This window comes from Phragmites australis, chromosome 19 (genome assembly GCF_958298935.1).
Source record: "Phragmites australis chromosome 19, lpPhrAust1.1, whole genome shotgun sequence".
Lineage (NCBI taxonomy): Eukaryota > Viridiplantae > Streptophyta > Magnoliopsida > Poales > Poaceae > Phragmites > Phragmites australis.
In genome coordinates, this window is record NC_084939.1 from 2,001,856 (window position 1) to 2,021,812 (window position 19,957).

Consider the following 19,957-nt stretch of genomic DNA (forward strand, 5'->3'; position numbering starts at 1 on the left):
AACCTGCGCCGTTGGTTTGTGACACTCCAGACTCGATATCCGTCTCCCATGGCTTGAGGCCCATTTTGAATGAGCGAGAGATGGGCCTCGTCGGCCCGGAAGTGCGGCCCGTGTAAGCCTAATTTTAACAAAATTTTCTTTTTATTAATTTAACAAAATCATAACTTTCACCGTGCGATTTTTATATGCCGCCCAACGAATTTTGTTATTTTTTAAAATGACATTGTTACATTAATGAAAAGAAAATATTTTAAAAAAATTCAGAGGTGCCAAGGGCAATTGATGGAAGCTCTTCCCAACGCCCCTAAGCCTTGGGCAGACACAAATCGAGTCACGCACCCCCTCTAAGCCGGCTCACGTTTCAATCAATTCCCTTTGCAGTTCTTATTCTCTTTCTCTTCAGCACTTCAACAGTTTCTCTTTACGGTTTCTGTCACGAAAGGATTCTCACCTCTATTTTCTTCACTCTATGATTTTTTCTCCTTTCTCTTCACGAATCCTCTCGAAAGGAAACTGTTGGAGATGAGTGAAAATAAAAAGAATAAAAATAAAGAAGAGAATTAGAAAAAAACGAAATAAAAAAAATGATTAAAGATGATCTTATAGCCTTTTCGCCTTCCTCTCGTCTCCAACAGAAGCAGAAAGAGAGGGAGGCTCCTCCATCCTCCAGCTCTAGGAGGCAGGAAAGTTCAATTAAGGTTTAGGTGCACGCACACATATTACGCAACCTGCTGCCCGCTGGCTGCTGCCATGCATCACTTTGTAATTCAGATCCGCTGTTGTTTCTTGAACTAGTAAGTGAATATCACGTGACCAAATAGGCAAACCCCTCTGCCTACTGTGTTCAGTTATTTCGATTTGGAAATTTTGGGTCGAGCTGTAAGAAAAATCAGCTAAACATTTCTTCTTCGTACTCACCGTTGTGCGGGCGCGCTAATGAGCGTTAATATACACTAGTATATATTGTAGACAATTCGAATGGTATTTGAAGTTTTGAACATATGTTTGACTCCAACGACCTTGGCAAGAGAGCAGTCAGGACCTGAAGCTGTGGCAGGAAGCTGCTCCAATAATTAAGAGCTCCAGCTTTTTGTTGGAAGCTACAAGCTGAGCCCCAACCTCCAATTTATGTGATTAAGTTAAGATTGTAATCTGTAAGCAACTTTCCACTGTGTTTTTTTACGCCAAAGTGAGAATCAGTAATCAGCAGGAAGAAATTAAGCTCAAAGCGAAATAGATGCCAATTCCGGCATTCTAGCGCAGTTTCACTTTTCATAGTTAGTACAGAATTGTAATTTTGATTGCTCAGACTATAGCAGTTAGGCTATGTTGATTCTCTTGGCATTGTTCATAAAATAGGTTTAATATCGCACGCTATGGTGTTTTTAGCTTTTACTTAGCTAGAGGAGGCCTAGGTGCCATTTATTTTTGCATCTAGCATTCTAGTGTGCATATGATGGTAGCTTGGTTTATGACAGGTAGTTTTCAAACAATAAAGCAAATGATAGATGGGCTTTTGAATCTACCAGAGCTATATACCGTTGGTTGTTATCACCAAAAGAAAATTTCTCTTCAGTGAGACACATAAGAAATAATTTTTGATAAGTAAATGGTACAACTATCTTCCCTAACCACCCAAGTCTAAAATTCTAGACTTGGTTCTCATAAAAAATATACTTGATGGTACCATGCATAATATCTCTATTTACTTCCAGAGGTAGGTTGGGAGCATTGCTCTTGCTTGCACCACACAGCACAACCTTTTCCATGGCACCATAAAACCCTAACAATAACGGCAGTAGCAACACAAGTAACAAGTTAAATCTATGTGAGTTTTGTTTGGCACCGTATATTTTACAGGCATTATGGGTTCGCTCCGAGCGATTGCATATACATGCCATAGGCCTGGGAAGCATAGGGAGTTATGGATTCTCATACGCTGCGCGTGCACTTGCCTCCGCATGATAAAGCATAGGAAGCTGTCGAATAATCGTAATGCTATGTTTGAAGCACTTGCCTCCGCACTGTGCCTCGCATAACGGCATTGAGGCAGTTTATTGAATGACAGATCTAAGGAGGGCTGGGGCTTGAGCCCCCACCCCCAAACGTTTTCGAGAGTCATAAGTTTTTTTTATAATTTTTTATATGAAAAAGGAAGAAAAAGATAAAAAGATGAGAGGAGGAAGGAGAGAAAAAAAAAGAGGGGAAAAGAGAAGAAGAGATTGAGCACCTAAATTTTTGTCTTGATCCGTCATCAACTACACCAATAGTTGATGATAAAAGACCGACGATTTGCAAGGGATGAAATATTTTTGGACGAATCCATGTCTCAGATGTACACTATTTTTTTAAACTGTTCAGTGATTATTCAGTCAGTGCATGGGGGTCGTTGGGCTCTGCTGCAGCTGCCTTCTACTGTGCCTGCTTGTCTGGGACTTGTGAACAGGCGATGAGGGATGCGTTATGGACCTCGACAAAGCTGCGCCATTGGTACCACTCCGGAATCGATGGAGGTAATACGTCGAACTATTAGTGGCCTGATTCCGACCTGTATGATTAAGTGTTCTAGTATGGTGGGATTATTCGCACCTTATAGTAAAACTAGTTTATAAACCTTCTAAAAGCCAAACGTATCACTAATAGATACAAACTATAAGAAAGATGATATACGTACGCGAGGTTACACTATATAGTAGAATCAGCTTATAAGTCTTCTTGTTTCAAATATATCACCTATGAATTAACCCTTTTATACAAATCGATGACAAAAATGTAAAAAAGATGATATGTTACGTGGAGCATCCATCTCAACTGTAGCAAAAGATGAGCTTCAAACTGCAGGGCTGAATAGAGAATGTCATGGGCATGAGGTCCAATTTAGATAGCCAGCAATGGGACTCGTTCGGCCTGAAAGAGCAGCCATGCAAGCAAAAGTAAAACTTGATGGCACAATGCATAGTATCTGTATTTACAGACTAGTCGTCCAGAGGTAGGTAGAGAACACCGCTCTACTTGTACCACGTCTGGTGCTAGCAATCACGGAATACATGGGAAATAATGCGGTTGGTAGATAGCATTGCTCTTGCTCGCACCATGCAGCGAAGTCGTGTCCGTGGCACAATAAAACCCGCCACCACCACACCATCAGCTATGCGACTTTGTTTAGCACCATGCGTTTAACTTGCATTGGAGTATAATATTGGCTCAGTCCGAGCGAGAGCAAAGAAAATACAAGCCATAGGCTTGGGAGGCATATGGAATTCTGGCGGGTTGTACATGCTGTTTGGTGCTTCAACGTTTGCAACTGCCGCTGCAAGGCATGTGAGTGCAATTATCACTTGGTATCAGACAGACAGTGGATCTCGGACTCATGGTTTCAGTAGCGGTCTCATCTTCATGTCCGCCATCATCCCTATAGGTGACGCCACCGAAGCCACCAGTGGCATTGTCTACTGCAAGCAGCGTGGGCAATATACTCTGGACAACTTGGTGTTCTCACATGACGGGATGTAACCATATGGTCGCCACCCTATAGCTCGAGGAGGAGCTGCACAAAAAGAGAGGTGTAATGTCATGACGGCTAGCCGACCGCTCGTATAGGCCCAAGGAGCACCACTGTCACATCCCAAATTCATAAACCTGTCATTAAGTATAATCATGCATCATGAGCATCATGTTTAATTGTTAATTATTGAGGAGTGATTGTTATTTCTAATGGGTGTATAAACAAATTTCTTTAAGTTATGAAAATACCCGATGTTAGATTTTTCTTTAGTTTAACCTCCGCTTATGCGTTGTGGATGAATCCAATTAATAAGGTTCATCTCATTTTGTATCGCATCGCAAAAATTTCTAGAATTTTTTTTGGAGCTCCAGAGCACTAGATTACATCCGTTTGGGTTAATAAAAGAGCGAATGAAAATTAAAGAGAGAAAGAAAAAGAAGTGCAGCTAAAATGGATTTCATTCACTTCCAAATGGGGCCCACCTCCCCCTTTCTCCACTCTCTCACTCTCACTCTCTCCCTCTCCCACGCCCAAACAGCAAGCAGGAGCAGCTCTCCTCTCTTCCTCAAGCTCTCTTATTTTCCACCAAAAAATTCCACCTCAAGCATTTGGATTTGAGTATACATGTATTACCATTACATTCCCCACCTCCCTAGTTCTCTATCCATCCAAGAGTTTCTCACTTGCAAGGAGTTTTGAAGGTTTGCAAATCAAATTTGTCACCCCTTGTTTCTGAAATTTTCAGCAGACCTTCTTCATATTCTCAAGCCTTTCCTTCGATTCTTCGCCAAATCGACGGTCACCAACATCAACAAAGGACCTTGGCTAAGTCTCTAGGATGTCCATGGCAGCAATGCACATTTTAGCTCGGTTTTGGATGGATTTGTGAGCTGCAACTCGAGATTTGGCAAAGCAACGTCTGTTCTTGAGGCTATGGAGCTAATGGAGATATTTGAATGAGTTTGAGCTAATGATTCGAGTTTGTAGAGTGAGTAAATTAGGTTTAGAACCCATGTGTTAGTACCAATGCATGTGTATGTGGGTTAGGATTCAACATGCAAATTGAAACGACCTAAGTTGTTTGTAAAACTTTGTATTCTAGAAGGTATCGGAAGTTCCGATTTTCATATCGAAAGTTCCGGTTTTAACTCGAGTTAACCCAACCCAAAAGCCTCGTCTGAGCCGGAGTTTCTGACCCGATCGGAAGTTCCGACCTTGGGACCAGAACTTCCGATTAAATAGAGTTGCAACCCGAGAGTCCATTTTTTGAGAGTGCCGGATGTTCCATCCAAACACCGGAAGTTCCGACCTTGGGATCGGAACTTTTGATTGAATAGAGTTGCAACCCAAGAGCCCATTTTTTTTTAGAGTGTCGGATGTTTCGGCCAAACACCGGAAGTTCCGACCTTGAGACCGAAACTTCCGATTGAATAGAATTGCAACCCGAGAGCCTATTTTTTTTTTAGAGTGCCAGATGTTCCGGCCAATACCGAAAGTTCCGACCTTAGTACTGAAACTTTCGATTAAACAATTTTCTAACCGAGCGTCCATAATTTCAAAGGTTCGGAAGGTCCAACTTCCAGGCCGGAAGTTCCAATGTTACCCAAATTGTAAAACTTCTTTATTCGTTTGTGTGTCATTGTATTCTTAATTTTTTGTAGTGCATCCTCATTCATTGTGCATCTTGTAGCATATATTTTAACATCTTATTCATGCTCATCACATTGCACACGTTCTTCTTTAGTGAACGAAGGACTGGAGGGTGACGTGGGCGTGATCGAGGGCGATTCAAAAGTTGTCTCCCTTGCTTGTGATCGAGCTGAGCATCAAGGCAAGCATCTAAACATTTTCATTACTTTGGATCATCTATTGTGTCAATTGATAAGTTATGCTTTATATATGTTGTATGTAAATGAGTCAAGTGTCAGGTCGATATGGGTATATCCTATTTGTTGCATTGCCCTTTTCTTTATACTGATTATCGCTTGATCCTTGGTAAACCTGGGTGGTTCATTTCAAGTAATGATCTAACTTAAAATGAATGTGTTATTCTTAGCATGGCTTAGGTCGTCGGCAGAAGTCGAACGGTGGTTCAACTATCGTTCGTGAGCTTAGTGCTTACTATATTTCATAAAGATAATAATGATGGAGGATGATAGGAAGTATGAGATCGTGAGGATGAGGTGAGGTTCGGACGGGCAATAGGGATGGCTCGAGAAGGGAGTCTCGGAGGCTATAGGCCCGCTTGAACCGATTAAGCATCGTCTGCTGTTGCAGTTGGCTCTAGGACTTGTTTGTACTTACCACGTATCAGTATATGAGATGGATGGCATGCTAGTCTCGAGTGTTGTCAGCATAATAGGCTTGGAAGGGGTACCTAGTTTGCTTCAGGAGTAGTTCTAGATGACCCCCGCATGCCGAGACACATGTCCAAACGGTTGGAGCTTATTTGGGAAAGGTTGACATGAGTACCCCTTATGTGGACCTGTGTGGTCACGCGAGCCGAATGACCCTCAAGTCATGTAGGTAAAAAGGTACTCCACTGCAGGGTATATAAAACAATTTGAATTACCGTGCTCTCGGTTATAAGCACGTTTTTATCTATTTGTAACAGTCGTAGAGTTTTCGTTTATGATCATGATGGTATGATGGGAGATGGATAGTGATGTTGATGATAGGTGGTTTGGTTCGTATTACAGTTACAATTATGTTAATGATCTAAGGATAGAAGATTGCTCATGGTTAGATGTAGATGTTTACACTTGAGTCAAAATTGCATTTGTTTAAGAACTTACTTAACCTTGAGGTCAAGTTCTTGCTAATTATCTAAATTGTATTATCCTTGAAGTCAGGCTATTTATAAGTATCTACTGTGGATTAAGTCTTGTGAGTATCTTCGTACTCACGTGCTTTGTTTATTTTTCAGGTGAGGAAGAATTAGTTTTGGCTACTTTACACCCACCGACGTTGGCGACGAGCAGGAGTAGTGCCTACTACTCGTGTGTGGATATTTTGGGGTGGCGCCTTAGGGCAAACGACGCTACCCACTTTTTTTTTGTTATGTACTTTCCGCTGCGTAGATACTCTATCGGTGTTTGGATCATGTATTTTGTTATAAAGTTTAATTTGCTTGAAGACTTGTAACTTATTTTTAATTATTCACTCTTTATTATATCTTATGATGATGTTCTTGTTGCAAAGGCGTGTGTTTCGATCCTAAAATAAAAACACATACCGGGACTACCGATGTGATATTCCAGTTAGTCATGGGAGTTGTGATTACACAAATGATCGACTTAAGGACTAATTAGAATATTATCTAGACGGTTCCTCACAACCATGTCAAGAGATCAAGATAGGAGATAAGTTTAGTAAGAGTTAGATTTAATTAGAAGATAAGTTTGGTATGTTAGGATTTGATGTGATTTGTTTAGAGATAAGTTTGGTAGGAGATAAATTAGGAGTCAAGCTGAATTAGGACTGCTTAGAGATAAGTTTGGTAGGAGATAAGTAAGGAGTTAGAATTGATTTAGGATTATAATTTTTCCTTTCTATGTAAAGGGACAGTCGCACATCATTGTAATCAAGCAAAGAAGAATTAATATAAGTCTCCTTCAATATTCTAAGTCTCTCCAAACTATAGTCTAATTCCTTCCTTAGCAGTCGATGCCGTCCGATTATCCTCCCGACAGATGTTTACCCCCCTAATGATCATGTTAGGGGTCGCATTCAAGGACCCCCAATATCCTAGACTCCGATAGCCTTAATTTGTAGGCCCCTCAAGCTCCGAACCCCTCCGAAGCCCTAGGCCCTAGAGTCGTCACAAGACCCAAGCCTTCGAAGGTGTGACCCTCAGAGGCCACTGAACCCGGAGCCTTGGGGGGAGCGATCGGCCTCCAGAAAGATTAGTCAAAGGGGGGCCACTAGCCGCCCCCTGTCTACCACGAAATGACCGACATTCAATACTGGTCTAATCGGTGACCGACCAGACACAAAGGTAGAGTGGCGCCGCAACATACAATTGGCCCGGCGCCACGGCCACTCGCCCGTAAAAATCATGGCCACTAGCCGTAATAATGTTTTACAAGGCTGGCTCTAGGTCTTGATTGTACAATGACGACTTGTATCTCTACCAACTCTGTAGAAGTATACCTGTACACTTACATTCAAAATGGACTATAAATACTAACCCCTGGTCATCATACCAAAGGGGGAACTTTTTAATCCAACCACTCAAAGTATTTCTTGCCTCTTCACTTTTTTTCTAAGCTTAAGTCACTCTAGTAGATTGGTTCTCGCCGCACTCTGTTCGTGGAAAACATTTTCTTTTTCAAACAGATTATATGATCATAACATGTTCACATAGATATTGCCGTATTAGGGTATTTCTATAAGGTTTCCTCAAGCTGTTAGCTATGCATCATTGTCTAACTACATCGATCCACAGTTACTTTTCTCGAGGTAGTCAAGTGAGTATCATGTGAACGAATAAGCAACACCCTTTTCCTATAGAACATCTTGTCTTCAGTTAGACTTGGAGTTGGGTATTAAGAATTATCTATGCCTTTTCTAACTACATCCACGGTTAGACGGGTTGGGCTAACGAGTGTGATATGTACTAATATCTATTCTAACAGTAATCGTGATTCACGCACTGTCTACGAGCGGCTCAACTCACTCACCACACGCGCCCCATGTAACAGTCTTAGTCGTGACCCACAGAAAACTTTTCTTAAATTTTTTTTCTCAGTAACATTTTTTCTCAAAAGTTTTTTTTGGAAAACTTTGCAAAGAAAAAAAGAAAGTCGTGGAGGGAGAAAACTTTCTGAAAAAGAAAACAAGCGGGGCCTGTCTGGGTGGTTCTCGAGCAACCGTGCTCTCGCGCGCGCTGAATAGCCGCGTCCCTATTCTAATCCCTTCAAATGCTATTTGATGTTCTGAACACATCTTTGGCCCTAATGACGTTTGGCAAGACTGTGGATCTGGACGTGAAACTGTGGCAGGAAGCGGTTCAAATTATCATATCATTCAGGAGCTTCAGCTTTTTTGGAAGCTACAAGCTGAATCCCAACCTCCACTTTATGCGATTAAGTTTGATTATAAGCTGTCCTCAACTAACCATCGTGCTTCTTTTATGCAAAAGAGAGAATCAGTTGAATGAATGCGTTGAAATCAGCAGGGAAGAAAGCTCAAAGGAAGATGCCAGTTCCAGCATTCTAGTACAGTTTCACTTTTCATATACAGTATGCATAATGCAAACAGATCTTGTAATTTTAGTTCACAAACTACAAATGTTGGGAGTACTACTTTGGCTGCTCAAACTATAGTATTTAAGGTATGAAAATGCTTCACTCTTAACCTTGCTAGTGACCGGGATGTTTGAAGAGATGGAGAGTTAGCTTTCTCTATTTGCGAACTACTTTCCAGAGGTAGGTAGACACCATTACTCTTGCTCACACCATGCAGCAAAGCCTTTTACACGGCACGACAAAACTTCAACCAGAAGAAACACAGCAGCAAGAGGATAAATCTCCACGACTTGTTTGCATTAGGCTGTGTGCATTTTAGTCATACAGAGGTTGGAAGTAAGCTCTTATACAGTTGTATCTCCTTATTATGATGATAAGAGTTAACAAAGCTTCTAGTAAAAGATATTTTATTTGCATTATCGATATTATCCAAGAAACAACAAATGCTGGCCGTATGCTTGGGAAGCATAGGGAATTCTGGCTGTTGGTTCAAGCAGAGCAGGCCCGTACCGTACGTATGTGCAGACTGTGTGGCTTCATAGAGCCCCCAAAAAATTAGGGTCACCATTGCACATCATTTTGCTTTCTCAGCCTTTTTTTTGCTGGAGATAATGTGCAAAGTTGGGTCTGATCTGGCCCATGCGGCTAAAACTGGCTCAGAATACTATTTGGCACATCACTGGTTAGACATTTGATGTTAACATTATCTTATGGCCAGGAAAATTCTATGTGATTCTCCCAATATGATGACACTTGGCATAGTAAAGTACGTTTTTCAATATCTGGTTCAAAATATGTAGTCCAAAAAGGTTTGCCAAAAATGATCAAACTAAGGGTGGTTGTGGGCGGGTCGGGTCAGGGCCTCATGGGTTTTGGACCCGACAGAGACGGGAACGGGTGTAAAAACTGCCCCTCGAGGCCATCGGGTCGAGGCCCCGACCTGAGTCGGGTTCGAGTTCGGATCGCATTTTGCGACCGCGGGTGCACCACGGGCTCCGAAATCCCGTGCTTCCCTACCTTTTGGCCTATTGATCTGGTTCATTGGGTCTTCAGCGGCCGTAACCGGCACGGCCGAGCCCGTGCTCTCGCTCATCGGGCGAAGGAGGCTATCGCGTGCCACCCGAGCCCGGCCTCGCCCGCGTGCTCACTCGCCGGCGGAGGCCACCGCCTTAGCGGCCTAGCCGGTGCGCTCGCTCATTGGAGGAGGAGGCCACCGACCAAGCCTGGCCTCACCCGTGTGCTCGCTCACCGGCTGAGGAGGGCGTCGCCTGAGCCCAGCCTCATCCGTGCATCACCGCCACCGCCTTGCCTGCGGCCCTCCTAGACTCTGCACCATCCTCGTCCGTGCGGCCCTCATGTGGCTTTGCGCCCTCCTCGGCTCCGCTGCCTCCACGGCCCTTCGCCGCCGTCACCTTGCCTGCTGCTGGAGCGGGAGCGGGAGCCGCACTGCTGGAGCGCTTCCACAATGAGAAAAAAAAAATCAAATTCACGGTGGGAAGAAGAGATAGGTTCGGGTTTCGCCACCGTCAGGTGTCAAGTCCTCGCCGGGGCTGGGGGTGAATTTGCATCCGGTTTGATTTTTTGGTCCGAGTTGGGTTTCGTGTTTCAAATTTTGGGTCGAATGCGTTCTTGCTCCACCCGGCTCACACCTGACTTGTTGCCACCCCTAGATCAAACAATAGCTGATGGTGATCAAATAGTAGCAGGTAGTTAAGAATCCTAAAATGTGCTTTCTGGTAAGTTGTAATTCTTAGAAAATAATTATATTGCTGATATGATAAATAAAAAATTGTATTTGGAAGTGACTTTTCTTATACATAAAGATAAATTTTAAATTTCGCATCGGGCCTCCAATTTCTCAGTTACGGCTCTGATGCAGAGTAGAGTTTCAAGATTGGCATGTGCCTCTGCCACGGGAATGCAACTAACTTTTTGGTGTACACACACATATCGCCATGTTAGAGTTTTTCTTCTGCTTGCTGCTGCATAGCATTACTGAATTCAATTGTGGTTCCCTGAATTAGTCAAATGAATATCATGTGATCAAACAAGCATCAACAATTTCCTATCGTGTTCTGTTATTTCAAGTTCGATCGAGCTGAGGAAGAAGAATTAGTGAAAGATTTTCTTCTTACTCACCATTGCATGGGGTTGTGCTAATGCGTGTTAATATACACTATGTGCTTGTTTTGAAAGGTAACTTTTTAATCCAAATACCTATAGTTTAGTACAAACTTAAACTAAATCCTAATATATTCATGACCAATACTTCTCTTCCAAATAGGCCATGATATCTATTCAAATCCATTTGAAAGTTTTAACACGTCTGTGGTCCTAATGACCTTGTTAAGACTGTCTGGACCTGAAGATGTGGCAGGAAGCTTCTCACATTATCATTTTATTTTTGGAGCTTCAGCTTTCTGGAAGCTTGTGAACCGGCGATGCATTCTGCGCCATTGGTTGTGACTCAATAGATGAGCTTCGAGTTGCAGGCCATAGTAGAGAATGCTATCGGTTTGAGGCCCAATCTGGATGAGCCAGAGATAGGTCTCTTTGGGTCGAGAAGTGCCGCCCATGTAAAGGATGTCATTCATGGTGGTGGCACCTCCACACAAATCACAAATGGGCCTGATGGTATTCCCTCAAAAATGCATACCTAATGGCAGAGGCGAAGCTACATATAGTGAAGTGGTGTCAGAGTGAAAAAGCTTTTTTACTAGGAACCTACTCATATTGACCAAATGAATTTGTGCATGCTGTCAGATGTATAGTGAAGTGGTACTAGGATCATTTCGGTTCAAGCTTCAACCCTGCCTTATGCATAATATCTGCATTTAGAGACTAGCTGTCCAGTGGTAGGTAGGCAACATTGCTCTTGCTTGCACCAGCAGAAAAGCCATGTCCACGGCACAATAAAACCTTAACATCAACAACAGAGGTTAAATTTATGTGACTTTTTCTTCCCACCATGCATTTTACTTGTATCATATCATCGGTTTGGTCTGAGCGAGAGCAAATACATGTCATCTGCTTGGGAAGCATAGGGAATTCTAGCTACTTGTTCGCATACACATGTCATCTGCTTGGGAAGCATAGGGAATTCTAGCTACTTGTTCGCACACTTTGGAGTTTCAACAATGCCTCCATTTGCTGCTTGCTGCTATGCAACTGTATAATAGAATTCAGCTGTTGTTTCTTGATTAGTCAGACGAATATTACGTGAGCAAATATGCAAAACCATTTTGGTTTGTGTTCAGTTATTTCGATTCGGATCGAGCTGGGTAAGAAGAATCAGCTAAAGATTTCTTTCTTATATTAGTCACCGAAGCACGGGTACGGTGCTAATGAGCATTGATATACACTAGTATCTATTCTAATCCAGTCAAATGCTGTTCGAAAAATGTTACCCGCTGGCCCCCACGTCGCCCGCTCGGCGACTCGGGGGCGACCACCCTGTTATCCCAACACCCCACTCGAACTAGCTAGATCTGGTTGCTGCCACTGGCGGGCGGACGCCAGGGACGGCTCCGAAGCCAGAGCGTCACGGACATGTTTCCCCCTTCCTCCTTCCTCGTTCTCCCTCCTTCCTCCCCTCTCCCTACCCTCCTCAAGCTATCTCCGTCATGGCAGTTCCGGTCGTCCTCGGCTTCAGCCGGCGGATCTGGGCTTCCTGGGTGGGGGTGGATCCATCCTCGGGAGTCCGGATCCGGGCCCAGGGGACTTTGGTCGCAACCGTTGGCTATCTGGCCTGGCGGGCCGCTCGCAGTCGCCGAGTTGCCTCCGATGCCTGGCTCGAGCAGTGGCCTTATGCTGCCCTATGGCTTCGGGCTCGAGCGCCTTCGCCTGTTGGCCACGGGTTCCTCGGGTCTGGCTGGCTTTTGTTGCTGTTGCCCGCATTCCCGGATGGGCTCTTTGTGGCCCCCCTGGTGCACTTGCAGTGGTCATCCGCTGTCATCAACGCGAGGTTCAACCCGTGCGTCGCTGCTGGTCGGGTTTCGCCCCAGTCGTCTCTTGCTGATTGGAGGTGTCATTGTGCTCCTGTGTTGCCTTTGTGCCTAGCATTGCTAGTTTGTATTGGTCGTCTCTTGTCGGGGCCTTGTGCTCCTGCTGGTGTGTGGTCTCTGGTCGACCCGTCGAACCTTTTTGTTTGTTGGGTTGTGCCGTGGTTCAGGGGCTTATGGGCAAAAGCCTTGTCTTGTCTGGCTTTATACCATTGCTGACGACGGTGGTGCTGTCGGGCGTCATTACCTCCCTGGAGGCGCCGTCATGTAGTCTCCCTCCCCCATCTCTCCGGGTGAAAACCCTGTTCGGCTTCCGAACGAGCGACGACGGTTTCTTTACCGCTTCCTTCTTGAAGGCGTTGTTTCGGAGATCTCCAGTGTCTGCTTTTACAACTGGCGGCACTATTTGCAGAACACACCTCCCTCCGTTGCTGCTCGACCTATTTATTCTCCTGTTCGGCTGGTGTTCCCTTCACCTTGCGGCACTTTGCGTCAGTGGCCGAACTCCGTCGTCCTAGGACCCCATCTTGCTTGTGGTTTGGCATGGGAGCCACCGACCGTCGGATAGTCTGGCGTGTGAGCAGGGCTCTGCCTGTTAGGTTGTCCGGTGTTCTGGTCGAGGTGCTAGCTGGGCACAGTTGCTTGTCGGGAGGCTTTGCTTGGTGTGGGTGCCGTTGGTTGTCTAGGTGTGTCGGGCGGTGTCCCCGTTGTTTGCCGGGTTGTTTGTTGCCAAGCCTCTATCAGCTGGTTGTTTAGAGGGTCTGGGGTTTATTTCTTTCTCTTTTCGTCTTGCAGCGAGCTGCACTCCGCAGGCTGTAATGTTTTTCTTGTAAGGTTTTCGGGTCCGGTTTCCAGTATAAACTAGGTCACCCTCCTTCTTAATGTAATGACACTCAACTCTCCTGCGCATTCAAGAAAAAAATGATGTTCAAAGTTTTCAACATCTTTGGTCGAAACGACCTTGGCAAGACTGTCTGGAGCTGAAATTGTTGCAGGAAGCAGCTCAAATTATCGTTTCATTCAGGAGCTCCTGCCTTTTGGAAGCTACACGCTGAACCCCAACCTCCACTTTATCTGACTAAGATATGATTATTAGCTGTAAGAAACTTACCACTGCGTCTTTTTAAGCGAAAGCGAGAATCAGTTGAATGGAAGCTTTGAGTTTGAAATGAGCTCAAAGGCAGATGCCAGTTCCGGTATTCTCTAGTACAGTTTCACTTTTCATATCTAGTACAGTGTGCATAATACAAAGGCATCTTTGCTCAAGCATTGTCAGCTTTGCTTTCACTTCCTAGTGGAGTTCCAAGCATATTGCTGACCAAATTAACATGATTTTTTATAGCATGTTAAAGCATTGTTATCTTTTCTCATCTCTGCTCCTGTACTGTAACAAGAACAGTACAGTTGCCATATGAGCTGGATTTCGGCATGCTTCTCAGAAATAACATGTTGATGCATTCTTAACCTGGATGATTATGTAAACACAATAACCAATACTTCACATTATAAACAGAGCGATATCTGTGCTAACAAACCAAATCCTTACTGCCAAAGACTTTCCACTAACCGATCGTTGCATCACGCTGAGGAAAAGCTGTTAAGATCTGCTTCCAAAGCGTATCATGGATGCTTGCGGCCTCTTTCCCCCCTGTTTCCGCATCGTCAGATCATCTCGGAATCGCAATGCTATGATTGAGGCGTGCACTTGTCTCTGCTCTGCGCCTCACAAAACCGCACACGATTCCTCGAGGTTTTTTGCCAGATTATTACATGACTTTGTAGTCCTGATCATAACGAATAACTACGGGATTTGTTCTATGTTCAGACTCTGCTTGCATCCATGTAAACCTTTAAACAAGTTGACACTGCTGTGTGCCTAGCCACATGACAGTTTGTGAAGAAAGACTGACGATTTCTTAGGGAGGACACATAGTTGGATGATCCAATGTTTCAGAAATACTATAGCTTCTTCTAGTTTGTATGATTTTGTCAGTCAGACGTGTGCACGAGCCCATTCAGGCTAAGCAGTAGTGTAGTACTAGTGGCCCAGCGAATACAAACCACATGCATCCTTTTCCCTTTTATGATTGCAGGCGTCGCAGCAGAATCTGATCCCGCTTCTCTTGTAGACTAATCATAGTACCGTAATACTCACTCTAGTTGCAGATACATAAATAAGGTTAGATCAAAATTTTAAAATTTTGACTATTAATAATTTTTATTAGAACAAGAGTTTATCTTGCTCTAGTAAATATGGTGAGAATTTCTTCTAAGTAAGAGACTAAGCTTGAAGACGATATTTAAACGAAGTAACATCATAAATATATTGATAGTAAAAATATGAACTGGGTTAGGGGGAGTATCACAGTAAGACTTTGTGATAATAATCCTTCGTGCTATGTTGAGCGTACTCCTTCTGACATCTCTTTTCCAAGTGACCACGACTCTCTATTTATAAGGTAATACGTAGCTTAGTGTATAAATTATCACGATATATAAATATCTAAGAACTGACCGAATTACTGGATCTTATCTTGGATAACTATCTTTTACCCTACATAAAAGAAAAATATCTACCGTAGTAATTATTGTGTTGCCTACCCCCATGAGGAGTGAGCCGGTTGCCAATTGTGGCCCAACGCCGCTCTGCCGGGGTGTCAGGACAACTTACATTGTGTTGGGGTGTCAGAATAAACACCACTTGTACCGGTATTAATCGTTCGTCACCTCGTGTCAGGTTGGCTATAGGGGTGTCCTTTCTTTCCTAATATTATCTCCGGAGGCCGACTGCGTCTCTAAACTTCGAAAGTCCGCATGAGCACCAGAGGGGTGGCCCGAAGGGGTCCGCAGTCTTCGAGGATAAGGCTCCCTTCTGAGTTTGGAGGCCGAAGGCTCTAGAGGAATTTGCTGTAGTTTCGAGTCTTCGGAAGGTCACTTACGTGCCGGAGAGGTGATCCGAAGGGGTTCATAGCCTCCGAGGATACGGTCTCCTACTGAGTCCGAAGACCGAAAGCTCTGAAGGGACCCTTGATAATGATCATCAATCATTATCCTTAGGCTGGTTTATTTTACCCTAACAACTTTTAAAACATTTAGCTTCATAATAAAATTATATTTGTAGATTGTCTTAAAAAATACTTTCATAATATTGTAAATTTATTAGATTATATATATATTCTAATTGAAAATAATGATAAAAATATATATTAAAGACCGTGCGATGTTTAAAACATAAAGTATTTTTGATTGGAGGGAGTAGAATAATATAACAACTGAAAATGTCCTATCTGAGTGAGATTATGGTGCTCTACAATCTGCAGGACAGTGAACAACAATCCGGATTCATGCCTAATCGTTTAATTACGCCCGATCCATTCATCTCTCAATCTTTGCAAAATCACTGAACTCCAATGTAATAATGCATGCAACATCACCGAAAACTCCAATCGACAAAAAGTTTAGCCACTGTGCAAAACTAGTTACTGCTAGGCTCCGAGAAGAAGGCACGTCACGGTCACATGATGCTGCAAGCCGCCGTCGGGTCCTCGTCGCTGAAGACACGGCAGCCATGGTACCCGCACCCCGCCGGCGCTGGCGGTGGGCCGGCGATGGCGTAGCCGTACACCCTGCCGCAGCTTGAGCACCTGCACCCCTCGTAGTACCCTTGGTAGCACGGCGCGCAGCAATGGCACCCGCACGGCCCCACCGGCGGCGCGGGCCACGACGGGATCTCCACCGTTGGAATCACGTTCTCCAGTACCGGCGGCTCCGCGGCCGGTGGTGGTGTCGGCGGCCTCTGCTTCAGCACCGGTGGCGGCAGTGCCACCGGCAAGTCCACCGGCACCTCCTTCGGCGGCGGCGGCTCAAAGTCGAGCTCGGCCGGCTTCGCTTTCGGCTTCTTCTCCTCGATAAAGGCGGGCACCGGCGCGGCTCTCTCCATGTCAGGGGGAGCCGGCTGAGAGTCCGGTGGAGGTGTCATCATCTCAGGCGGCGTCTCAGGCGCCGGCGGAGGTGGCTCGGCTGCAGCGGACTTCCCCTTCTGTTTCTGTTTGCCATTGTTCACTGGCGGCGCCGGTGGCGGCTCTGCCATCTTCGCGGGCGGCTTGCCACCGCCAGCGTCCATGATCTGGATGTCCTTGACCACCTTGCCGCCCTTGCATCGGATCTTGCAGGCGAGCCTGTGCGGGTCGAACGGCCCGGCGATGGCGATCGTCTTGCTCCCGTCGTCGTATGAGATCGTCCTGATCGTCTCCTGGTCTGCATGCACAAGCCAAGGTACGTAATGACAAATTCAAAAAATAAAATAAAATACAAGAGATAGTCAAGATTATGATCAAGCGATCGTGTAACCCCGAGCAAATGTCAAAGCACTGATTGTGCGATTCTTGAGCTACTGTTGACCAGTATTACTGACATAGATACGGATGTCGGAATTCGACTTAGATTCAGTTATCTGATTCAGCAAAGAAAATTTAGACACGCAAAATACAATTCGAAATCCAACTCAAATTCAGGTGTTTGATTCAAAATGTCTAATTCGACAAAACAAAATTAGACATGAATGTTAGGTAAAACTGTTGTGAAGGACAATCCTATATTTTTATCTTGGAATATATTAGTGATGTACCTATATTTTTTACCTTGGAGCTTGCATAGAATCTTGCGGATTTTTTTGTAGCACTGGTGGCAATCAAGGTCAACTTTGACGATCAGCACGGAGATCTGTATTGACAGCAGCATTAGTGAAGTAATTATTATTATTTTGACAGCACTGGAGTAAAAAGTGCATCAAAATCACGGAGCTGTCACACAGAAAGGGAAACTGGACCTTTCTTGAAACATTGCACAACTTTGCTCTCAAATCCAACAAATGCTTTTGTTTTCTTTTTCTCGCTGTTAGTAACAGTAGTTAAAACAAATCGAGGACAGAAAAGTCAGTAATAGCATATATTTTTGTTTGTTTTCAGAATATAGATAATTTAATAGGGTTATTACTCCCTACCAATTGAACCTTGAATTTTGGCATAAAATTAGGTTGAAAATACATATAACTGCACCCACATAATCTCTTGACAAAGAAAGCGCGCGAATTCAAAAAGGCATCTGACACTTTGGTATGCAATATGCTCTTGAACAATTTGATTTTGAAATACATGGTGGATATATTCCTACAGAGAGAGAGAGAGAGAGAGAGAGAGAGAGAGAGAGAGATGTCACCTTCTCTGCCATGCTTATTTGGATGTGAAGTCCTCCGTTCCTTACATGTGAAGAGAAGAGCAAGGAGAGAGAGAGATCAGTGTGAAGAGAAAGCAAGGAGAGAGAGATAGATCAGTGTGAAGAGAAGAGAGAGAGAGAGAGAGAGAGAGAGAGAGAGAGAGGCGTGCAGTGTGAAGGGAGGAGGGGAGAGTGAGATGTCGTATAAATAAGAGACGGCCCCATGTTTAAGAAGACTAATCTCGCCCTGACCTCACCATTTTGACACGGTGATGGGTGCAGAAAACCACCGTATCACGGATACGTGTTTAAGAAGATCAATGTTGGGTTGAATAGTTTTTTGTTTACGACACCAGTGCGTACTAGTTAGGCTTTGAAAATCCAAATGTTCTTACTAAAAGTCAGGAACAACACGTACAAGTACTCTTACAGACATGAGCACCACATCGATATTAACCAAAATGAACGTGTTTCTTTTTTTTTTAAAAAAAAAACGAGGTATGAGAAATGCAGGTAATCAAAACGCTAGGCGCATGCTTGACTGAAATCAAGAAGCCGCATCCAGCAGGATATATAATTTGAGACAGCCAAACGAGGCAGCATGCAAATGCCTTCCAGAACAATAGTCAGGCGTGTAATTATGTACCAACGATCGTTTCAGGGATTCTGTCAACTCGTTCATCAAGAAACAACAAGACTGAGTGAAGTATAGGGGACAGCAGTAAAATGCATTTGTGTTACAGCGCAAATTAACTTTTTTATTATTAATTACGACACTAATTTATTTTTGGACTAGTGGTATCTTCATTATTGTAGTTATTTTGTTGACTAATTGAGGGGTGTGAATTTGACAAGTCTTATGTGCTATACTGAGGGGCGGATCCTCTACCAGCTGAAACTCCATTGAAGATTAGAGGTAGAGGAGTAGGAAGGGGAAGACAAAGAGGAAGAGGAGGTGGATGTGAAAGAGGAAGAAGAGAGCTCTTAGTCTTACCCATCGGGTCTACATCCATCACTGGCTATACTAGTTAATTCTAGCCTGCCATCATCCTCCTATTAATTACTACCATTTGTAAACAAATTAGTCTCTTGAGGTTACTGATGATATGTTCAACAATCGTTCTCAATATGCTGCTTCTTCTACAGCTCTCCTACCCTAATTTCACAAATCCTTGATGTTACCGATCGGCGATCGCTCTCGTCCGTTAATGAAAGTTCAGGTCGGCCTGGTGTCTATCGTGGATTTCCTAAAATAAACAAATGCTGCTCCTTTTTCCTCCATGCATCCTGACTCCTGAGGTGGTTTTGTAACAATATGGCACCCTCACAAGAATTTGGGACGATTATTATTCAGACTATTCTCCTCAGTATAAAATGTGCCGTGGAAATGCGTAAAACTATGCATGACAAAAAGCACCAAGCCATCTGTAAATTGACAGTTGAATTGAAAACTAAGACCATGCATATATATAAGTAGATGCTTGTGTGGAGTGTCAACATTAATACAAAACCGGCTATATATGTCGGCGTATCATTCCTAGTATCTAATGGGCTGACAGTAATGGGAATCTTTGCTGGTTTATAAGTTGTGCAGGAAGAATTAACCAATATAACTTATGAACCGACAGTGATGATGGGTATCATTGCCGGTCGATGGTTTGATCTGGCAGTGATGCCCTGCTGTAGCGTCACTGTCAGCTGAGCGCACCGGTGGGCAGTGATAGCAGGGGCGGACCTATTTTTTTATTAAATCGGCCATTTTCTCGCAACTCTCAAGTCCAACTGGATTTTTTCTAAGTCTCGGCGTAAGAGATAAGGTCTTCTTCTCCTCTCTCTCGGTCTCCTTCGCCCTCTCTCTCTCTCTTCTTCTCATCTCTCTCTGTCCCAACCCCACCACCCACCGCCGGCCGCCATGTTCGTGAGATCCTCCTCCTACTTGATCTCCCCACTAGCCTCGTCCTCAACGCCCTCCTCGCAGCCGCTGCCCT

General features: G+C 44.1%; 1 protein-coding gene across 1 annotated transcript; it reads right to left on the reverse strand.

Annotated features, from left to right (window-relative positions):
• Nucleotides 1–16,094: 16,094 nt before the first annotated feature.
• On the reverse strand, nt 16,095–18,119 carry LOC133900941 (protein PYRICULARIA ORYZAE RESISTANCE 21-like). Its single transcript, XM_062342241.1, has 3 exons — nt 17,973–18,119; nt 17,396–17,477; nt 16,095–17,012 (listed from the first exon to the last, which is right to left on the reverse strand). The coding sequence occupies exons 1-3, from the start codon at nt 17,982–17,984 to the stop codon at nt 16,270–16,272; spliced, it is 837 nt and encodes a 278-aa protein (XP_062198225.1). The 5' UTR covers nt 17,985–18,119; the 3' UTR covers nt 16,095–16,269.
• Between the last annotated feature and the right edge of the window lie 1,838 nt (nt 18,120–19,957).

Excerpts from the sequence above, each read along its gene's own strand:
- LOC133900941 (XM_062342241.1), bottom strand. Across the intron at positions 17,013-17,395 it reads GATTCTATGCAAGCTCCAAG|ACCAGGAGACGATCAGGACG; the intron begins GTAAAAAATATA and ends TTGTGCATGCAG.